Raw genomic sequence first — 19,149 nt, forward strand, 5'->3', positions numbered from 1 at the left:
AGGCTACTACCACCCACATTCGTACCTCCCACCCGTTCAGAGTTCAGGACGGGTTGCAGTTACATTGCAGAACGGTGGTTGACACGGACGGCTTCAAGTTCACATTGAGGTCACGCGCTGGACTTTTTTGTTCTAAATTCTTCGCCATTCAGGCCCACTTGAATCAATTTAGTGTAATCAGTGCACCGTCCCTCCGATTGGTCCCGAGTCTCCACGCAGCAGGATGGATGTTTACTCGTCCTTGTTGTCTGAGCCCAGAGACAAGTTAAATAAAGACAAAGTAAATGCGAACGCCGCATCACCTGCAGCCTGCGAGGGAGCGGCGGAGTGGCATCCGGAGAGATGCGGCCGGCGGCTCGGGATGGTAATGCATCCTCAGCCTCCAGCCTCTGACTCATCTGCGTTACGCAACGCCGGCTCGGCTGTGCGGAGGAGGCAGGTAAGAGTTTACCGGTGCCAGCGACTGCGCTCCCGTCTGATCACAACTACAGAAGGAGGAGATTAACCGCAGCGTCGTCATGAAAAACGCGGCCCAGGATCCCGGCTCTACTGGCGGCCGCTGCCAGGAGAGGTTTTCCTGCTGGCTGGAATCCACACCCGTCCGAGACGGCAGGAAAACAATTAAGCCAGCGAGTGGCACGCCCCAAAATCTAGATGTAAATAAAACCTGATTTCCGAGATCCTCTCTGCCAATCAGGATGGAGTTCTGATTATTACTTGAAATAACCACATCCCGCAATGTAAACTTTTTTTTTGTTCCTCCTTTCATGGACTTGCATTCATATAAGTGAAGTGATTGTCACATGTGATACACAGCAGCACAGCACACAGTGCACACAGTGAAATTTGTCCTCTGCATTTAACCCGTCACGCTGAGTGAGCAGTGGGCAGCCATGACAGGCGCCCGGGGAGCAGTGTGGGGGGACGGTGCTTTGCTCAGTGGCACCTCAGTGGCACCTTGGCAGATCGGGATTCGGGGTAATTAGAAGGTCGCTGGTTCGAATCCCGATCCGCCACTGAGCAAAGCATCGTCCCCACACGCTGCTCCCCGGGCGCCTGTCATGGCTGCCCACTGCTCACCAAGATTGATGGGTTAAATGCGGAGGACGTGCTGTGCTGCAGTGTCTCAAAAAGACAATCACCTCACTTTCACTTTCTTTTTTTTATATTGTCTGAGATCTATTTGTGACATAAAATGAACTTATGCTCTATTAAAGGGATTTCATGGCATGCTCTGTAGTTTGCGTTGCCCATTCGTAGATTCATTCTACCTTTTATGAAAAGAAAAAAAAAATCCCTGTCCACTTTCCCAGAGCCTGAACAAAGCAGGAAGAAGAGCGAAGGAGTCAAGCCCCATCCGGCCTCTCCGGGGGGACTCTGCTCTCCTCTTTGTGAGTCTTCAGGAAGCTCGGAGGGAGAGCAAATTAGGTCCGACTCTTTCAATCCGGAGGGGTCCTGTGGGTGACCTTTTGTCAGCAGTAAATGGAACTGGGTCCTGATCCCGTACCTTCTTCTCCTGCCTCCCCGCGATAGCTTCATTTTTACCTAATAGCTAAACTGTGGCGGCCAGATTATGGCAAACAATCCACTTCCTGTGGTCTCTGCAGACGACCCGTCTTGTTAAAATGATAAATATGGCCTGAGCATGTGGCTATTATTAAAGCGTGTGTCGTGTCATATTTACCAGGGCAATCCAATAAAAGCTACTTAGCTAATAGCCTCTAAACAACACAGACCGGGGCCCATAGCATGACTCCGCAGACCACTAGGTTGGACATAATTTGACTTATTCTGCCTCCTCAGAACAATCCTTCGGCCCCAGTCGAAAGAAACACTGATCATCTAATTTAGCTTCGGTACAGTAAATCGTCCCGTGGCTCATGTCATACCCCGTCTCCCCTCCTCAAGGCTCGGCTCTGCTAACCCCGCTGAGCTACTGCGGGAGCTACACGTGTACTAAATTACGGAGGAGTCCGTTCCTCGACTCCTCCACCTGCCCCGAGATTCTGGACAAAAGGGAAGCAGGTCGTTAATAATCTCGGACGTCCTCGCATTTGTCTGTGTTGCGCTTCATCTGTCGGTTACCAGCAGAGGTCCCGTAGAAGCTCTGGTGCTGAACACTGGTGAGAAGGGCGTTGAAAGACAGTGTAAATTTTTTTACTTTTAGATGCCTTTTACACAGCTGCATTAGCATTGGCGTTATTCAGCTTCGGCTCCAGCCAAAGGTCTGATAAATCCCATTTTAATTAAAGGTCAGAGACGAGGCCTCGGCTTTCCATTAACCCTAAACTGATGAAAAGGACTTCACCCCCCGTCCCACCCTCTCCAGACACAGGGGTGCAGCAGCAGTTGGGGTCAGGCGGAGGGCGGAGAGTTCACCGGAGAGGAGTGAGCTCACTTAAGAAGGAACTTCCCAGAGACTCTACCTCCAAAAAAACGAACCAGTCATGAACAGGCCCCAGCTCCTGAACTATGTATTCATCTATGTTAGCCAGGACAGGTGGTCACATGTGAACCGGTTGTGTGCTGAGCGTTGGTTCAGCCCAGTTGTTGGAGGATATTGGATAGATAAGTGCATCTCGGGGAGGAAATGAGCCATTTCTTGTCATTCATCTCAAGGATTGGCTTGGAAATTGGCTGTCATGCTTGTATTGATTATGTGGGTTTTGAATGCAACATGCTCCTCCAATCAGCCAGAGAAAAAAAACTGTAGACCCCCCCCCCCCCCCCCCCCTTCCCCCACGGGACCCTTTATCCTCCTCCGCCGAGCGATGCCTTTCACGGCAAACGTGCTGTCAGAGGATTCAAAGCGGCTGATGAAAGACTGATGATGTCAAATCAGCGCAGGCCTCCGTGTTGTCTTTCTGCCACATCTGTCAGATTCTCAGGCTCGCCCCTCGCAGCGTGCTCTGAAATTGAAATGTCAATGTGACTAATCACGGCTAAGCCAAGGAATGGTCCGGGTTTGCAATGGCACCGGAGAAAAGAAAAAACTGCATAAGATCCAGTAAATATGAATACTTAGAGACGAGTTAGTGGATGAGCGCCGATGAAGAAGTGAGTCTTGAAACTGAGGGGGAAACAGACCCAGAGACGGGCTTCAGATAAATGATTAAGGGACAAACGAGGAAGAAGGAGACGTGGGACAGTTCTGACTGTTCAGACCAAAAGTGCCCTGGCTTCTTCAAGGCCACCGACGACTGTTCTTCCAAATGGACTGAGATTAGCGCCGAGGCTCGCCTGCTCATTTGAGCTCAGATGGGCACAGACGGAGCTGTGTGATGTGGTTTGATAAATTCATATCAGTTTTCCCATCGGGCCTTTAAAAAAAAAAAAAAAACAGTCTGAGTTTAACTTGAGACTTATCAGGCCATGACCTTACATCTGAGGAGCTGATCCCCGACCGATGCATTTTCTCTGAAAAATTATACAAAAGAATGTCTGCGTTAGAACCGAGGTCCGGGTGCAGAAAAACCAGGAGCATCAGTTTAATAAACTGGCTCAAGCACTCTGGGACAGAAATCCAGGGAATTTGTTAAAGTGCAATATTTTCCCCTTACTTTCGGGACATCTCTACTCAAATTGCCACTGCCATTAAAAAATAAATAAAATAAAACTAGTCCAGTCCAAAATCATTATTCAGTAAAAATGAACAGCGAACAGCACGGAATTCATTCTTTTTTTTTGCAGCTTAGTTTTAAATTAGATATTTTTCTTTTTACGGCTCCTCAACTGTCTTGACAATTGCAATGAAAAGGCAAAATTATTTCTTTAATATCTTAAAACGCACATTCCGATGAAGGTTGTCACAACATTTCCAGGATCAAAGCTGGTCTAATTTATAGTGACATTTAAAAAAAAAAAAAAAAGTAAAAAGGAACAGACTGGGGCTTTAATTTCATTGTAATCTGCCAGTGGTGAAGACGCGTGGCAGAACGTGGCCAGCGGCATTCGTATGCGGTTTATTAACGCCGCTGCGATGAAACTCTAATCGTCGCCCCTCAAATCTAATCTCGACTCCCCATCAGGTGGCTTGTGGTGGACGCTCGCCCCTGTCACCAGTAAATCAGTAAAATCCACGGCACTGTGCAGCGGCGAACGGCGCCCATGGGAGACGTGATGCCGGCCTCTCGGGGCCGAAGGTGGAGCAGGACGTGCTGCGGCCCCTGGACTCTTGCCCGGAGCCGTTCTTTTGTCGTCTTCATCCTCTTCCGCCTCGTTGTCCCTCCTGGAAAAGCGCCATCGACGCTGGGCTCAGCGGATTCCCAGGATTCCCAGTCGCTGAGATGAAGGAACTGCCTGGCGTCCGTGTAGATTCCCCACAGAGAGGAAGAGTGTGAACATCTGAACGCGCCGCGCCGCTGTGGAAATCTGTTGTTCTTTTCAACCCGGCATCAACGTTCTTTGCTGGAAAATTGAAAGTGATTATTTGTCATATGTGACACACAGCACCCATCGCTCGCGGGGACATTACCTTGATCAAGGGGACCACAGTTGGTGGATTCAAACCTTCGGCCTTCAGACCATTAGGCCACCATAGTTTGTGTGGTAGGTGTGGTCCGTGCTGTTGGTTAGAAGCTCAGTCATGTCTTCGTGTCCAGCTGACTTGACAGAACCCAGCTCTGAAATTAATTTCCTCCCGAGCTCTTGATCGGATCGGATATTGATCAATGAAGGCAATGAGATCGCTTATTCAGAAGAAACTGACGACACTGACCTTGAGTTGCCAGATTAAGAGGTTATTTAACCTTTCATAATATATGCCTTTTAGTTGTGGCATGATGACCATCGACACCAGGTTCTTGCTCTCTTTCCTCCCCAAACTGGCAGCATCAGAATGAAAAGAAAATGATTATAATAATCAATAACGGTCAACAGATTGCGATCGTTTTTGTTTGCCATATCGCCCAGTCGCATCTGGAGTCTTACTGTACACACAGAGAAATGAAGGTGCACACGGGGTACAATATTAAACCTCCAGGTACAAAACTGTCCTATTCAGTTCGGTACAGGACAGGTCCCTTGTGATCCCATGCTGTACCTTTATAGGTACATGATTTGTGAAAGTACACAGTTGTACCCATGAACCTGCACCACGTGGAAATGATCCCTATTAACCCCAATGTATCAAATTGCCAGATTTCCGCTGCACAATAGTGACGGAATGGCAAGTGGATCTGACCAATTTTTCAAAAAGAATCTGATGTCCACAGAAAAACACAGCAGCTCAGTGGACTAAGACTCGAGCCACATCTCTGGCTCCTTACGCAAGGCCTTTAACCCCCCCCAATCCTTTGCAGATCGCCTACGTGACACTTATATGCCTGGGCAGTGGTGGCCGGTTCGAATAGGCGCTACCGAGGTGCCACTGAGCAAACTACTGTCCCCGCACACGCCTGTCATGGCTGCCCACTGCTCACCAAGGGTGAAGGTTAACAGCAGAGGACACAATTTGCTGTGTCACCGTGTGCTGTGCTGCTGTGTATCACAATGACAATCACTTCACTTTCGTTTTATATGTAAATAAATGTTTAAATTCCAGTCATAAATGGTACAGGTGACTAAGGTACCTGCGAGGACGGGTACATTATTGTTCTTCAGAAGGTGTACTGCCCCAGCGACAAGCATTTGTACCCATTTAGGTACACAGTATGTGTGCAGTTGCTGTACAGTGCCACCATGGCCTCACCAGCACGGGCGTCAACGTAGACGAGTGTTGAGGGTGAAGTGCGACTCGGTTTTAATCGTTTAGTCGTTCAGCTCATTCAGATTCTGCCTCAGGAGCTGCTGATTTGATGCTTTTTGATTTGAATTTGGGGATTACTGTAAGCTTATTTGCGACGAGATGCTAGAATATTTTCTATTATTGCTGGTTGTGTTACTTAAAAAAGGTTTTATTCGTCTGGTTGGTTTAATGACAGCCATTCAGTCATAAGGGATTACAAATTATTATTATGAATCATGAATTAATACATGTTTTTATTGAACATAAACTTGGTTACAAATAAAACTTTCCCTGTTTCTCAAATCCCGTTCTGTCATGCACAATTTTCTGCTTATAATCCTTTTAATATTGGAATATATTGAAATTGGTTAATTAAGCAGCAGTCCTGTTAGCTTGGGTGCTTTGTGCGCTTCTTTTTATGTGACGCTGTGGCACTTGGTTATATTTAATTGGCGGAGATCGCTCGGTTTGCTGAGGCGCATTAATTGTTAAAAAAAAAAAACGACAGCGGTGTCATTCCGAGTCGTTTACCAAAATGAAGTTGGCGTCACGTGCCGTGGATCGACGCGGGATCGATACCCGCAGCGCGTCCCGTCCGGAATGTCAACGTTGGCCGTCGACGTCATCCTTGGCACGGCGGGCTCGGGCTCCGCGTCCTTGCGTCACGGTCCGCGCGTGTCGCTCCGGAGTCCGTCCGGTAGGTGGGACCTGATGCTCGACGCGCGAACTTGTTCCTCCGGTCTCTCTCTCTCTCTCTCTCTCTCTCTCTCTCTCTCCCTCTCTCTCCGCCGGGCACGCGCGCGCGCGCGCCCCCGTCATCGCGAGTCCGGAGACGCGGGAGCGCAGCTGCGCGCTGGAGACTCCGTGTGCGCGCCGGGAGAACCATGGGCTGCACCGCGCCGGATATTTTCCGTCTGATTTAGGATTCCGCTCGTCTTTCCCGGGAGAAATTGAGGGATTTCAGAAATCTCGCCGACTCCGGACTCATGGTGACGAGCGGGCGCGCTAACGTATAAACGCATCGCGCGCGCACACACACACACACACACACACACACACACACTTTCCACCTCCTTTTCTCTTTTGGAAAACCCGACTCGTTTTCTCCGCGGTCGGCAATGATGGATGTACGGATGCTCGCAGCCCGGATCTGCTGGAGGCTCCTGGTGCTCTCCAGCCTCCTCCTGCAGCGCGCCCGCGGCTCCATGCTCGACTGTCCGCCGACCTGCAGCTGCTCGCCCACCGAGATCCACTGCACGAAGTCCGACAGCGGGAATTTCTTCCCGCTGCTGGCGCTGCAGGACACCGGCAGCAGCGGCAACAGCAGCAACGACATTGAGGAGCTGTTCAAGAACATCTCCACCATGTAAGTGCGCGCGCACTCTGTTCGAATGTCGCTTTGTGCATGTCAGGAAAAACGAAAAAAGGTCATAAAAATAATCAAAAGGAGAATTCCTCCGTCCGCCTGATGCGGCACTCAGACCAACAGGCGAAACTGCGCCGCTTCTCGTCCACGCCACGGAGCAGACACCCACACCCGAGTTGTTCATAAACGACGCGAATAACTCTGTATTTATGACGCGGCGGCTGGAAAGAACTGCTGGAGACGGTGTGTTGATTTTTTATGCCCGTCGTTTCATCGCCGCTGGTCAAAGTGAAGCGAGAAAAATGGCAAAATCCCAAAAAGAAAAAAAAAAAAAAAAAAGTGAAACATGTAATGTATGTACATGTGTGTGTATGTATATGCATACAGGCTGCTATAGATAGATATGCAAATGAAGGCGCCGTGGCTGCGCGGTGGGGGCGGCTGGGCTGGAACACCTGCAGTTCGTCCTGCCTGTCAGCACCCTTGTCCGCTGGACAGCTCCCCGCGGGGCTCTCCCCTCTCCCCTCTTCCCTTTTATTAGCGGAGCCCCCATTCCCATCGATCCGTGCTTAAATAAGGAGGGACGCGTCCCGATTCGCGCCGCAACATTCATCACGCCGCTATCCTTGTTTTTATGGGCCCTAAAGTGAATGGCTCCCTTTTGTGTCCCCGGGTCTGCATTAGTGGCAGCACAATGGAGGAGCGTTTAATCGAGGCTGACTTTCCCTGAAAGGCCGCAGTCCTTATCAGAAGTTAGGAAGTGATGTTAAAAGGTTTTCCACCTGCTTTAAATCCCATCATTTAACACCCCGTCATCGCGCCATCTTCTTTCTTCTCAAACATTTGCAAACAAGCTTCTTTATAAATATTGAATGTCCTCGGGGTATTTTGACCTGATTGATCCTCGAAAGTGGCCCTTGCGGCTGGTGACGAGGGTGATTTACTTTTCCCTATGGCCACACGTAAAAACCATCAAGTTTGCATGAGGCTGTGGTTGTGTTAAGTAGGTCAACGCCACCATCCGAGAATTGGACAGCGCGCGCTCGGATCCTCGGCTTTTCCGAGCTGCATCGGAAATGTGGCCCGCGTGGCTGACCCTTCCTCGCCCACACACCCTCTTCCTCCTCGCAGGCCTATAATATGGGGGAATTTAAAGCAGGCATCTTCCTCTTAACAATCAGAGGACGCATTCACATCCGCCAGGGCTTTCATTTCCTTTTGTAAGAGACCACTACTGTCATCACTACTATTACTTTTGCTACTACTACTGTAATAATAGTAATATTGAACATTTCTAATGTTCATATGATGACATACTTTACATTCTGCTGCTTATAATACATTTTATGATGCCTTAAACATTGTATGATTGACCTTTTTGGTAAAAAAATAGGTTTAATCTGAATATATATACACACATGTACATACACATATACATATATATACACACACACACATATGGAGATTATATATATACACACACATACACATATATATATATATGGTAAAAAAAAGAATGTAATGTAGCAGAATGTAATGTATGTTATCATATGAACATTACAAATGCAGTGAGATTTAATTATTCCTGTATTCCCCGCTGGAATACTACCTTGCGGTTGGCGTATGCACCAGCAACAAGCTGCCAGTCCAGACTCCCGAACCTGACAAAACTTGTAGCATGTACTGTGCCAACCACAGAGAAATGGACCAACAACTGTTCCCTGTGGGACAGTTACCCAGAAAAACCCGAACATTCTGGGATCTTCCAGGCCGATTGGTCACTCAAGACCATTCCGGGTTCCTCTATCCGTCTTTTATCTTCATAATAATAACGGCGTTGCTGTAGTGGCAGTGATTGCATTTCTCATAAGTTTGAACTGTAGTCATCTTCTGGCAATGTTTTGGGAACGGACCGGTTCTTTCATTTCCACATGAGCTCCAATTATGCAAAATATTCTGTCCTGTATCAGCTCATTTTACAACGGTGGAGATTATTTTCATGGCTGCCTCCCTAATCACTTTGGTTTTCTCTTGCCTCGTTCAATTTTGGTTTATTTATTTGTTGCTGTGTGAGTGTGTGTGTGTGAGTGTGTAAGCACCTCATTACTCTCTGCTGACACCCACCCATCAGCGGCTGTGGCAGCTGCGCTATAGATAAAGCAAAGCAGGAGCTATCGCTGCAGTATTTTACAGTAGGCACTTATCTGCGTGGCATCGGGGCTCCTCCATCCGGAGGACGAGGAAGAAGCGGCTCTCGTTTTTTTCCACGGCGTGGCCAGGCCGTCGTGTGACGCTTCGCGTTCAATGCTCCACGCTGACGAGCTGTAACGGTGACGAATGCATGGCGGCGCTGAGCGGGGTGGCACACGCGGGGCCCATCACAGTCAAGGTTAAGGACCCGCAAAAATAGGACTTCGTTTTCATTTGGCTTCTTAGAGGAGGAACGGTGAAGTGAGTCCGCGGAGGGAATAAAGCCAGTCGTGCGCGGCAGCCTTCTCATCCGGTCCCTCCGTCTCCCTCCTCTCATTGTGTGTGCACAGGACTGATCACCCAATTAAAGCAACCTTTGATTAATGAGACGCCGTCCCAGCATGCCTCAGCCCGGCCTTTGCCTGGGTGAGGGGGACGCAGGCAGGTGAGGGCCGCGGAAGACGGCACAGTTGGCATTAATAATGCATCCCGCCCCTAATAACTTTAACCTGGGCCGCCGCTCCCATCGTCGCTGCCATGTCCGAATTATAGATCGGCCTCATGAAAGAGCAGGAAGTGGATTAGGGGAGGTGATGGGGTGTCACGGAATACATTGAAGTCTCGGGCCGCGCGCTCCCCGCGGTAATTAGGCGGCAGCTCCATTTTGTGCGAGGCCCCGCGCGCATTGACCGCGCTGGCGGGTGACTCTGAAATGCGTTTTCCAGTAACGGCGCGGTTGCGTCGGGCCCGAAATCAGATAAACAATTCCGGCTGCGATTAGACAAACGGCCGAGGAGCTTTTTTGTAATGGCGCATTTCTTCCCCCCTTCTCCTCTCAGATGCGATGCTTTATTTCTGAGGCTTGAAAAGATGTTAAAATAATTGTAAACGCCGCTTCCGCACGATCAAAGCAGGCCCTCCATCATCACAGGGCGCAGATCTGTGCCCCCCAGGAGACCCTTTCATTGTCCCCAGCTGCCAACTGCCACCTCCTCTTCGATGGCCTGAGTGATGAGGGGACGGGACCTCGAGTCAAATCTACTCATTACGCAAAATAAATCATGAATAGTCATAAATAACCGCGGGTAAACAGGCATGATCACAGAGGCTGTGTGTGTGTGTGTCTTTGTTACCCTCCCAGACTGGTAAATGTCCATCTATCAAATCATTAGTTACTTCTGAGATTTTCTTTTCCCACTTCCCATTTATCTCTAATGGTTTCTCTTAAATGTGTGCTTTATTTTTAGCCGTGGCATCTGGGACTTGATGTGACACATATATGAGAGACACATTTTTTTTATAAGTGTCCTTCCAACGTTCAGATGCAGCGTAGAGTAATTATGCTTTTTTTCCCCTTCTTTTTCCCGTCCCCTCATTGCTGTTAATGTACGCGTGTCGCCGACGCAGCGACTGGAGTCTCAATTCATTACTTACTTGTGAATTTTAATCTCGTCTCATAACTCGGAAGCCCTCACGCTGCTCACACATCTTGGAATGAACCTCCAGTGTGAATCATGGCCAGTGTGAATATGATGCCATACTGTTATTATTATTATTATGTATCAGAAAGCGCCTATTGTTACACATTTTCAATAAATGCAAGAGTAGAGAACGAGTGAATTCCCTTCCATTGCCTCCAAACCCCTTTCCCACCACAAAGAGTAATAATAGAACATTATAGCCATAGTGATATAATTGGGTAAACTACTTTTACAATCACGGGAAAAAAAAATAAAGTGAAGTGATCGTCACATTTGATACACAGCGGCACAGCACACGGTGCACACAGTGAAATGTGTCCTCTGCATTTAACCCATCACCCTGAGTGAGCAGTGGGCGGCCATGACAGGCGCCCGGGGAGCAGTGTGTGGGGACGGTGCTTTGCTCAGTGGCACCTCGGCAGATCGGGATTTGAACCAGCGACCTTCTGATTACGGGGCCACTTAACCGCTAGGCCATCACTGCCCCTTAGGAAGAACTACCAGCCGTGGCTTTGTCCTGCCTTGGGCGGGGCCGCCGTTTCGTGACGTGGAGCCGCCAGGTAATTGCGGTTTTCCTCGTTTTGCGTGTGGTTGCACAACTGTGAGGCACAGTTAGGGTCCAAAATTGATTTCCAGGCCTGCTGGGCATGAGTGAGTTCCGCAGACGAGCTCATTAACTACGAATTTAACTGCTATTATTACCGCACTATACTACCTTTCCTCCAATTACCTGAAACCGGCGGGCCGAGGTACAAAGGGACCGAAGGGACGCTGTGTCTTATAATGGCCGGCCCTGCTGCTCAGTATTCTGCTGGGAAGGTTATCGCCTATTGGCCTTTGCGGAGAAGATCAGCCTCGCCGTGCTTGTTTTCGTGTTTTATTAATAATGTGCTTAGCTTCGCTCCACAGCCTGCGCTGCTGGCTCGGATCGGTTTGCTCCTCTCTGGTTGGCCGGAGCCAGACCGACCCGCGCTGAGATAAATCACCGTGCGGGTAGCTGCTTGTAGAGTTTGGAGTTTTTACAATTACACCGAAAAAAAAAAAAAAAAAAAAACAGGACAGAGAAAAATGGCGGCGTTTGCGGCGAATGTGGGATTCTACACTATTTCTAGGTCACTAATCAATCACTTGTCAAGTGCAGGCAGAAAAGGGGGCCACACCAAGTCCCAAGAAATTCTGACATTCGTGCGCGATTTTCAGCGCACGAAATCTAACCGCTCGGCTGATATGTAATTTTATTTAGTTTATGGAAATGTAGAAACTTACACCACTCTCCCATGTCGAGGAAGAGTAATAATATGATATTATAATAATATTGGGTTTCGCCTCAGTAAACTTAATAGGAGAAATTCAAACTCAGGGGGCAAAATGTCAACTTCTATTTTTTTCCCCCCTTCTTTTTATGGGATTGAAATGATTGGGTATCAACACGCATTTTGTGTTTCATGATTTTAAAAACAAAAAGCCCATAAGGTTACATAAGGGCACATCGAGGACATAATTCATGTAAAAACGGGCGTCCAAGCAGAACATCACTTATGCTAATTACAATTATGCTAATACACCCATTGTGCAATATTTTAATACAACAGCACACTGAAAGCCACACCAGTCATTTCACCGATTCCAGACATTCGTCCCACCACGACACTGCGTCTGCTGCCACAGCAACCCCCCCAAACCCCCCGCTTTTATACCGTCATAAAATATTGAAGGCTCAGATTCCATATACAAAATTCCTTTGATCTATCTTTTCTAGGTCAGGTAAAAGCTTCTCTGGCACAAATTCCTTACCGCAACACATTTATAATTAGACCCAGATTAATTATTATTTTTAATTTCCAGGCCTAATTTGTGTTTCATTATTCCGAGCCGGTCATGAATTATGTTTAAAAGTTAATAACTCAAAGAGGCTGGCTGTACTATTCGATTCATTAGGCTGTCCATCACGGAGCCCCGAGCACGCCGGAACGTATCCGGCTGTTGGGGAGCATTTTACATGGTCATCAGAACCAGAAAAAGGGGATCTTTTCACTGAAGATGGCGGCCGGGTGCCATCTGTTGGGCTAAATTTACACACACACACACACACACACACACACACACACACACACACACACACACACACACGTAGCATGATACTGAACATTAATAAGGCGAGGAGCGCGGGTGATTAGGGACGCGCTGTCGCCTCGCCATCGTGCCGCCGTTGTGTGTTGCTGTTGTTCGCGGCGCGCCCGCAATGACAGTGCGGCCCTTTTAGCTGAGATGTGGGCGAAGTCTCCCGAGTGGAGGAGAGTGTCCCCTGCACGACGTGAAAGGGATTTCAATTACACTGAGACAAGAAGCAGCCTTTGAAATCACGCCGAGCTCATCCCTCATACTCCTGAAAGAGGGAGGCAGGCGGGCGGGGGGGTTCGGGGGGGGCCTTGTTCGCGCTGATGGAGATGTCAGGTAGAGACGAAGCTCATCTGCGGGCCACATTTCACCTTTTGTCGGCGGCAAACCGCCAGTGTCACATTGTGCGGCGTGCATCGGGGAGGCTAATTTGTTGTTGCGTTTGATCACGGGATGTCATTTCGCTTGTTGCCGCGCTGCTGCAAATCATGTCCTGTATCATTCTGGTTTCCCCCCCCCCCCCCGCCTGTGTTTTTCTGTCCCCGGAGGGTGAAATATGGCGGGTGTCACCGCGCTCAGTGACTGTGCAACGTACAGAAATTCATACGAAGTTGTGTTAAATGTGGCACGCGGACACCAAAAACCAATACCGCCGCGGTGTTACAGCAGCGAGTGTTTTATGTAATTAAGTTAAAAGCATAAGGAATGATCCGGGCCCTTCCTCCCGTCGTCGGCGCGGAAAACGCTGCCTTAATGAAATTGCCGCCGCGTTGCAAATTGCGAGCCGCGATGGTGTTTCACACGAATTGCATTTGAATAACTGGTTTCATGTTAATTGCCTTTATTTGGGGTGTTTTATTTAGCATGGCTTTCCAGTTACCGCATTCTGTATCAGTCAATTAAGGTTTATTGTAATATATATTTTTTTTAAATTTATGTATAATTCAGAATTTTTTTTCTGGTTTTTAATTTGTAGATATTTATAACTGGACCAGTGGAGGTAATTAAGGAGACTGGAGCTGTTGATTGTCTCTGTTGTGTGTTGGGGAGGTTTGAGGCCTGGAGGATCGTGGTGAGCAGGATGCATCCTGGGAAAGCCCACGGGCCACGTGATCGTCTTCCTGAAAGGCCTCCGCCGGCATCCGTTGGCGGGCCGGCAGGCGAACTTGTTTACTCGCGCTTTCCCCCCAGACGCTCCCGGTGGACACCGGCTCCTTTAAACGAGCCTCGTCCCCCCCGGGCCGGGCCGTCTCAGATCTGCATGCGCTCGTGGCGCGCCGCGGCCCCAGAGCGCTGTGATCTCTTATTTCATTAACACTCACAGAGCTGCACGTCTTCGCCATGTGGCAAAGCGTAAAAAAATAGAAAAGCGGCTCGTTTTTTAAACACACCAATCCGGTGCCGGGAGGGCGGCTGGGAGGCCGAAAGAGAAAAATGAAACAAAAACCCCCATCCCCACATGGGCCATGGTGGCAGAGACACTGCATCATATTGTATATCAAGTGGCACGCTTGATCCAAAGGCGTCGTTCATCTGCCAAGCCTCTATATACAACCCCGAAAAAACGCCCAGCGCCCCGCTGCTGCTCGCCAAAAGAACATCAGATCGGCCCGTTCCGTCCCCGATTTGGATCTGAGGCGCACACAGAAATATTGATACGTTCTGAAGAGGGCTTTAATGGCGCTGGGTTGCCCGCCGCGGCAGCGCGCTTCTCGTCTTTGCCCCGCAGAGCCTGCGGCAATTAGGCCGGCGGAACCCACTCAGGTGCTGGAGAACCCGGATAAAACGCATTATTTTTCAGCCTCCCCGGTTCAAATGGTGTTAATGGTTTATTTTGCCAATTAGTGTCTGTTGACTGCCTGCTGGGGGAAAAAAACACAAATCATTTTCAAAAAAGGCACAAATGGTGGCGCATAATATTAGACCATAAACATTTTTTAATTGGGAGGATTTGTCCCCGGACTTGAAAGGGACTCAGACTGTAGTGGGTAGATATGTGCCACCACGGTTGGTGTCTGTATCTGAATTCGAATAAAAGTGTTAATAGGTGTGACAATCGAATTTTTGCTCGTTTTCTTTGTGATTTTGGCACATCAAAAGCCATCTTCTGTTTCTACACATCTTTATATCATATATTATATCTTTATTACATATATTAAATGTATTGTATCGACTGTTTAGGCTGCACTGTTGTCTCCAGTCTCAGTGTTGCCATTTACATTTACAGTATTTACCAGACGCCCTTATCCAGAGTGACTTATAATCAGTAGTTACAGGGACAGTCCCCCCCTGGAGACACTCAGGGTGTCTTGCTCAGGGACACAATGGTAGTAAGTGGGGTTTGAACCTGGGTCTTCTGGTCCATAGGCGAGTGTGTTACCCACTAGGCTACTACCACCCATTTCGGATGGTGATGAATTTTGCAAAAATGTGAATATGTGGTATCAAGGAACCCATTTCTCAAATAAGGATAAAACCATAAGCAGCTGTGGCACTTTAACACATTGGCGTAATTTGGCGATTTTGGTGTTCAAAAATTATTGATCTGCAACAACGCATCTCATTCTCTCACCACGTGCAGGTCATAAAAACGTATCTGAAATGAAGAAATCTATTATTTGTGGATTTGTCTCCACCCCCCCATTTAGCCATCTTAAACACTCAGCCATCTTCTACACTTCGGCGCACAACCACCGCCACCGGGCTTATCACGTAACCTGAGCGAACAGAAGTCATGTAGGGCCCGGCACGGAGTGGCGCTACATTTAAGATGGCTGATTAAAGTGTCATTCACGTTGCCCTGGCAACCGGGCCGTTTGCTCCGCTGCGGATCCGCCGTCTGGCAGTGGTTTTAATAAAGGCCCCTCCCTCCGGCGGCGGCTTGTGATCTCTTGCTTAAAATGCGCGGCGCTGCCCCGGCCCGACGTCGGCACAGCGCCCCCCCCCCCAGTCCTCTGCCTGCTCGGCTGAGTCGCTGTCTAATGGTCTCTGGCTCGTGGGAGCTAATTATACTCATTGTCATTTTGGAGAGTGGGCACGGCTGCCGGTGGGGGCGTGCGGAGAGGAGATATACGGCACGAAAGAACGCCGCGCCGCCGCCCCTGTTCTTAGAAAGGGCAGATTCTGTGCCCCCCCCTCCCTGCGGTCGCATTGGTTGGTCATTTCTGGGAAAGTTTGGATGATTAGACGCATTCTTTGGACGGAAGATCTGCACCGGGGGGGCTGAACCCAATGACGCGTAAGAGATCGGTCCAGATCTTGGGCTCGGTAGGGAAAAAAATGGACGTCTACCACATCCCCCTTGGGCTGAAGGGGTCCTACTGTGCAGCGGACGTCGCATTAACATTGCAAAAACTGGCCGAGGCGCAGAACACAGCACGCCGTTGTGTGGGTGACCATCAAAGGTCCCTGTCATTAGCACGGCCACCCTTTTGTCTGCATGGAGAGGAAGATAATAAAGGGGGGGGACACACTGGTTTTGTCTTTGCTCCTGTTTGAGCGCCAGCCATTACACGCAATTAAAATGACCGATTGATCACAGCGTCCATTAGTCAATAATCAGCGTTCAGGGAGAAATGAGCGTCGTGCGCGGTGGAGGACTCGTCCACGTCCCCGCTCGGCGTGCGGGAGGCGCGGCACGTGGGTGTGGAGTGTTGACAGGAGCGGCAACGTCTCCTGGTTTCTGCACAACACCCAGATTAAAGTTTAGGCCGGAGCCGTCGCTGCTGAGAGCGCTCATTAGCGCTTGTTAACGGTCGCCCTCGAGCCGCCGCCGGTGCGGTTCGGCTTCATTTTGAGCGCTTTATCGTGCTGACAGTCACCGGATGCTGGAGGTGGGTGTGTAAGAGAATGTCCTCAGATTTGTAGATTTATTTAAAGAGCCTAAGGCAACAGCAGAAAAAAAATATATATAAAGACACACCCGGAGAAGCAAAGAGTTAAAGTGGGACCCCACATCCCGTCTAAATCAGCCTGAAAGGCGGCGGGGGCCTCTGCAGGTGTCGGCTTGAAGGGTCGTATTTTTCCCAGCTTCAAAAAAATCATCGTAACACCGGAATGAAAGCACCGGTGATGCATGTGCTGGTGTTGGTAGTGGGCGTGGTCACGTTTGTGGTCACAAGGGGTATAGGGTGTGTAGAGAATAGAGGGAAACGGAGGAGAAAGGGAGGAGACGGACGCTGCCATACACTAGGATGCGTGATATGTTGACAGAAGGGGGTGTCAGTCGTTCAGAATCTGCAACTCAATTTGCACATCTCTGCACATCTCTGTTCTTTTTGCACATTCCTGCACATGTTTGTCTGGTCTTGTGTGTCCTGTTTGAAAGATCCAACATATCCACTTACAAGCATCCTACATGATGTTGTGCAGTTCATTGTACAGAAAAGCTCTACTTTTCTCCTATAGAGATAACCTGTACAGTATTTAATCTTTAGTTTTAGTTAGTATACAGGGTGGGCCATTTATATGGATCCACCTTAATAAAATGGGAATGGTTGGTGACATTAACGTCCTGTTTGTGGCACATTAGTATATGTGAGGGGGCAAACCTTTCAAGATGGGTGGTGACCATAGCGGCTATTTTGAAATCGGTCATCTTGGATCCAACTTTTGTTTTTTCAATAGGAAGAGGGTCATGTGATCAAATTCATTGGTAATTTCAAAAGAGAAACAATGGTTTTAACGTAACTTTATTCTTTCATGAGTTATTTACAAGTTTCTGACCACTTATAAAATGTGTTCAATGTCACCAACCATTCCCATTTTATTAAGGTGTATCCATATAAATGGCCCACCCTGTAGTTTAGTTTAGTGTGTATATACGTATATATTTTTTTCTTTTATGATTGCACTGTCCTCCCTTTTGTAAACTTTGCTAAAATTGTTGGAGAGCGTTTGTGATTCTCAGAAGCATTCAATTTAATATTGGGTATTACAAATATTAAGGGTCCATTTTTTCTGTGTTCACGGCTCCATCTTGATGAGACATGTGGCTGATATCACAGAGCTTCTGCCATAGACGGACATTATAGATGGAGCCATAGACGCTCACTGTTGCAGCTCGCGCCTGACCTCCTGCGTACACACCGACGATGATTTGAAGCCGCCACTGAATTTCACTCCATTCATTTTTTGTCATTGCCCTGTCATTTTGTCATTGCCCTGTTTTTCTACCTGAAGAATGGGCCGTCTGCCTGGACTGTAAGTGTTCATGCACGGACGTCCACTTATTTAGTATTTAATTGGAAGGTTGCTGGGGTAAAAGGGGTGAAAATATTAACTAATGGCCCGTAGCTGCAAAAAAAAAAAAAAAAAAGTTGAAGAAATTGGATTAATTGAGATGATTAATATTGCTTTTAGGCTACAGAGTGACATCGCTCAGTTGCTTCTGAACAAATTGGACAAATGCACGAGTTTAACGTAAATGACTTTTAAATGTGTATTTTCATATGAAAAGTAGACGCCTGAATGCGGCTTCCTGAGGCCCTTGCCGTGAATCACCGTCTCTCCCGGAGAAGAAGGAGGGAGACAACAGCACGAGGCGAAGCATCTGACGGCATGCGTGTGTTTCTCGATCGCCATGGCGACGGCCGTGGAGCCAGTGGCACTTGTTTGCTTTGGCCCGCGGCGGTGGGATGCCTCTCCCATCTGTCCTCCGCCGCTCCGTTGTACCTGGCCGACAGCGGGCCGCTCTGAATAGACAATCAGCCGCGGTTGCGTGGCCATGGCATTTGCAGGGCGTGAATTGCGTCGGGTTAAAGAGCCTGATTTGGACCGAGCGTGTTTTCTGGGGGTTGGCAGTGTTCCGCTCGTGACGGTACGTCGGCACAGAACAATCGGAACGTGCTGTGGCGTTCGAGCGCTCCCCCGGAATTAATCAGTGGCAGGCGTGATGCCGCGAGCTCAGGCACGGACATGAAGCTCTGCAGCCTTGTACCGAGCTGATAGTCACACATTATACACCCCCCATCCCCCCCCAAAAAAAAACATCTCCTCCTCTCCTCACGTGGAACCTTAATGCCTGTTTGCATTCCTGTCTTTTCCAGACACATAGAGAACTGGACGGGGCTGCAGGTCCTGAGGGACGTGGACATGGAGCTGTACACCGGGCTGGAGCGACTGTGAGTATCTCTCATGCAGTCAGTAAATCACTACCGCGCATAATAAAGGCTTCAGTTTGACGCGGTTCTCCGTGCCGAATGACACGGCGTCTAGATCCGCGTGCCTCGTCCGATTATATTTAGTGAAGGCAACAGATTGTGTCACTC

General features: G+C 48.7%; 1 protein-coding gene across 2 annotated transcripts in view; it reads left to right on the forward strand.

Annotated features, from left to right (window-relative positions):
• The first annotated feature begins 6,518 nt into the window (after positions 1-6,518).
• Positions 6,519-19,149, forward strand: part of ntrk3b (neurotrophic tyrosine kinase, receptor, type 3b) — an 86,389-nt gene continuing 73,758 nt past the window's right edge. Inside the window, exons 1-2 of one of the 2 annotated variants that reach the window (XM_028956255.1) lie at positions 6,519-7,091; positions 18,928-19,002. In XM_028956255.1, coding sequence (XP_028812088.1) covers positions 6,844-7,091; positions 18,928-19,002 — 323 coding nt within the window. In that variant the 5' untranslated portion in view covers positions 6,519-6,843. Of the gene's footprint in view, positions 7,092-18,675; positions 18,699-18,927; positions 19,003-19,149 lie in introns of those variants that run through there. The other variant, XM_028956256.1, reaches the window with a different exon arrangement.

This window comes from Denticeps clupeoides, chromosome 16 (assembly GCF_900700375.1).
Source record: "Denticeps clupeoides chromosome 16, fDenClu1.1, whole genome shotgun sequence".
Taxonomy (NCBI): Eukaryota; Metazoa; Chordata; class Actinopteri; order Clupeiformes; family Denticipitidae; genus Denticeps; species Denticeps clupeoides.